Source organism: Sinocyclocheilus rhinocerous, unplaced genomic scaffold (genome assembly GCF_001515625.1).
Source record: "Sinocyclocheilus rhinocerous isolate Xijiao unplaced genomic scaffold, SAMN03320098_v1.1 scaffold4118, whole genome shotgun sequence".
Taxonomy (NCBI): Eukaryota; Metazoa; Chordata; class Actinopteri; order Cypriniformes; family Cyprinidae; genus Sinocyclocheilus; species Sinocyclocheilus rhinocerous.
In genome coordinates, this window is record NW_015628692.1 from 77,910 (window position 1) to 82,015 (window position 4,106).

General features: G+C 34.8%; 1 protein-coding gene across 1 annotated transcript in view; it reads right to left on the reverse strand.

Annotated features, from left to right (window-relative positions):
- phox2a (paired like homeobox 2A) overlaps positions 1 to 4,106 on the reverse strand; it is an 8,852-nt gene that overhangs the window by 2,891 nt on the left and 1,855 nt on the right. The window contains exon 2 of the mRNA XM_016550004.1: positions 2,271 to 2,458. Within this exon, the coding sequence (XP_016405490.1) occupies positions 2,271 to 2,458 (188 nt within the window). The remainder of the gene's footprint in view (positions 1 to 2,270; positions 2,459 to 4,106) is intronic.

A 4,106-nucleotide genomic window follows, 5' to 3' on the forward strand; every position in this document is an offset into this window, starting at 1 on the left:
AGTAAGTAACTTTGCAACTACATGTCAACTAGCAGTCATTAGAGTATTAGTAGACTGTCTGCTTAATATCTTCTAACACTTTATTTTGATGCGTCCACAACATACAACACACTGACTGTGTCAACTTATTCTACTAACTCTAAACCTAACCTAACTGTCTACTCTGAGAGTTAGCAGACATGTAGTTGCAAGTTAATGAGAATTAGTTGACATGTAGTTGCAAAGTTACTTATAGTTAGTAGAATGTCTAAAAGGGACTATCAAAATAAAGTGTAACTTAAAGAACCTTTTTCCACTGTAAAGAACCTTTTGTGGAATGAAAAGTTTCCATGGATGGTAAAGGCTCTTTGTGGAACCATTGATGCCTATAAAGAACCTTTATTTTTAAGAGTGTAAAGGGTGTTTGCTGTAGAAGAACCATTTGTGGTTCCTCACAGAACTTTCCAGTGAACAGTTCTTAAAAGAACCATTTTTGAAGAACATCTTTAAATCCTTCACACTTAAAAATGATGGTTCTTGATTGGCATTGATGGTTCCAAAAAGAACCTTTAACATCCATGGAACCTTTTAATGCACAAAACGTTGTTTATAGTGAAAAAAAAACGTTCTTTAGATGGTTAAAATGTTCTTCACACTAAAAAGAAAATGTTTTTTTCCACTATAGACTCTTAAAAAATAAAGTTTCCAAAGGTGGGATTTAATATTGATTTCATTGAAGAACCATTTCTGGTTCCCCAAAGAACCTTTCAGTGAAAAGTTCTTTATAGAACCATTTTTTCTTAGTGTGAAGAACATTTTTTGAAAATTTTTGCCACAATAAAAAAAACTTTTGTGCAATGGCTTGATTTCATGGATGTTAAAGGTTCTTCATGGAACCATCAATGCCGATAAAGAACTTTTATTTTTAACCTTTATATTCCACAAAAAGTTCTTTATAGTGGATTTTTTAAAAATTACACTAAGAAAAAAAGGAACCTTTTCCTGAAATTCTATATAGTGGAAAAATATTCTTCACACTATGAAAAAATAAAATGTTAATTTAGGAACTGTTCATTAAAGGGTTCTTTGGGGAACCAAAAATGGGTCTTCTATGAAATTGCTGCCAAAAACAATTTTTAAGTGTTTTTCCACTATAAACTCTTTCTTGAGCATGTAAATCTACATCTACACCAAAAATAAAGTTTTTTTTTTTGTAAATATGTCAAAGACGAAACATTTTTGGTTCCTTAAAAACCTTTCAGTGATCAGTTCTTAAAAGAATCCTTTTTAATTAGTGTGAAGAACATCTCAATCATCTACAGAACCTTTTTATTCAACCTTATTTTTACCTTTTCACCAAGAAACTCTTTTAAGAGAAAATGAAAAAATGTGCCTGTCTGAATTTATATCTCTAGTGAATTCCGGAAGAGTAAACAACATGAAGAATATTAATATTTAAGATTGGTAATTTAGGAACGTACCATTAGTAAACCCATAATCAGTTGTGAATATTTGGTTAGAGCTCTTCTAATCGCATTCTGAGATGTTTCTCCATAAATCTCGTTTCTCCTGCTGGACTAAACATTTCTGCACCTTCATGTAAGAGGAAATGAAGAACTAATTTACTGACAGCAACATCATTCGTGATATTGATGTGCATCTATAAGGCGTCCTTCCTTTAGTGGCTCCATGGATGATGAAGGTTCTTCATGGAACCATCGAAGCCAATAAAGAACCTTTATTTGTAAGAGTGTGAGACCTTTCCATTCCACAAAAGTAAAAAGATTTTTAAATTGTTCTTCACACTAAGAAAAAAATGCTTCTTTTAAGAACTGATCACTTCGTCGCGAAAACCCTCTTTATTTTTTAAGAGCGCAGACGGATAATAGCTGCTATAAATCAACCTAATAAAATCAACTAAATTAATTACATTTGGAAGCGTCTGCGAACAGCGCTGCAGGCAAAAAAGCGAGACCCAGATATTCAAATCAGCCAAAATTCAATTGTTTTGTTAGATTTTTTTAGCGAATAAAAATGCGTATCAATAGCACGTTTTTTTTTTTTTTTGTATTTTGCGTGCCATTTATACCAAAAACTGACTTTGGCGTGAATATAATACGCATTTTTGCGTGCATATAATACGCACCTACCCCACACCACTAAACCTAACCATTGCGTATCATATGCACGCCGAAGTCAATTTCTGCGTATAAATATTACGCCGAACAGAAACAGAAAAACGTGCCATTGAAACGCATTTATAAAGTAAAAACGCTTCGCTGGAGCCTCACCTGCACCCGCGCCTCGGTCAGGTCGATCTTCAGCGCCAGCTCCTCGCGCGTGTAGATGTCTGGGTAATGCGTCTCCGCGAAGATGCGCTCCAGCTCCTTCAGCTGAGAGCTCGTGAAGGTCGTGCGGATCCGCCGCCGCTTGCGCTTCTCGTTCAGACCGGAGGGGTCCGAGAAGAACTTGTACGGAACTGAAAGAGGAACGAAGAGCAGTGGATTACGGATGTGAGGAGAGATTTGTGGCGCGGTTTAAGAGGACATATGTGAGGATTGAGTTGTTCAGGAAAGAAAGGCAGAAAGAAAGAAAGAAAGTGATGAGCAATCGCGTTTTTCTGCGTTTCATTCTGTAGAAGCGCGCAGAGAAAATCAGTCCCATAAAGCATAAAAATAATATTTGTGGCGTCAGTTTATGAGAGTAGCTACTTTTAGACTTTACAAGGTCTATTATTAAATATATATATATAAATATATAAAAAAAAATAATGAATCATCATCCTCATCCTCATGGTCAGTTTCCTTCTTTATATTTGCTCCTTTTGAAATATCCTCTTTCTGTGTTAACACTCTTAAAAATAAAGGTGCTTCACAGCGATGCCATAGAAGAACCATTCGGTCAAAGGTTCGGTTACACTTTATTTGAAGGTGTCATTGTTACAATGTAGTTATACATTTAAGTACTGAGTAATATTAATTAACTTCATGTACTTATCTATTGGGTTAGTAACAATTTATTGTTATTACATGTAACGTGTAACAAGGACACCTTCAAATAAAGTGTTACTAAAGAACCATCTCTTTTCTTACCTTTTTATAATCTGGAGAACCTTCTTCAGATGTTAAAGGTTCTTTATGGAACCATTTAGACAAAAAAAAAGGTTCTTCTATGGCATCACTGTGAAGCACCTTTATTTTTAAGAGTGTATTCCGTTCAGCGTGCGCAGATATAATTTTAAATAAATGACTATTAATGGCTATTAGGACTAATGTCATTAGGGCGAGAATGGGCGAGTTTTCAAGAGCGGACGCATTCTAGCTCGCGCTAAATGAATTGTGGGATTGTTTCAGCTTTAATGTGGCTCTGGTTGGTAGTGTGAGATGAAGTTTAATTTGATTGCAGGAATAATGGCCTTTATTTAAGACCGCACGCGAAACCCCTTCGAGTTGACATGTAGACTTTAGACGCTGAATAAAATAAAATAAAATAAAATAAACGTGAGTTCAGATGAAATTTTAATTAATATCGCGTTAATTTTGTTCTTTTATCCGCGCACGTCTCTTGATGGAAACCTGCTGCTCAGGATCACGTGCATCTGTTTGCTGTCAGTCACTGTTATTACACACCAGAAATCTCCAGAAATTATTTTATCTGAGAGTTAAATGTGATGCACCCACGAAACCCCCCCCCAAAAAAAACCCACAATAAAAAAAATTATAATTTGACGCGGATATTATCCATGCAGTTAAAGCCACATTATCTTTGTTTACTTCATCAGTTTGCTTCGTTATGAATTGCTAATGTTTAATCAAACAATAATTAACATTTAACATAAAAATCGGTTACACTTTATTTTGATAGTCCCCTTTTGACAGTCTACTAACTATAAGCAACTACATGTCAACTAATTCTCATTAACTTGCAACTACATGTCTACTAACTCTCAGAGTAGACTGTTAGGTTAGGTTTAGTAGAATAAGTTGACACAGTCAGTGTGTCTAAAGTGGACTATCAAAATAAAGTTTTACATAAACAATCACATTCAAAATTATGCTATAATAATCGCATTTAACCGGAAACCTGTTATCAAATTAGGGACAAACTGTATTTGTATGTAAATGCGC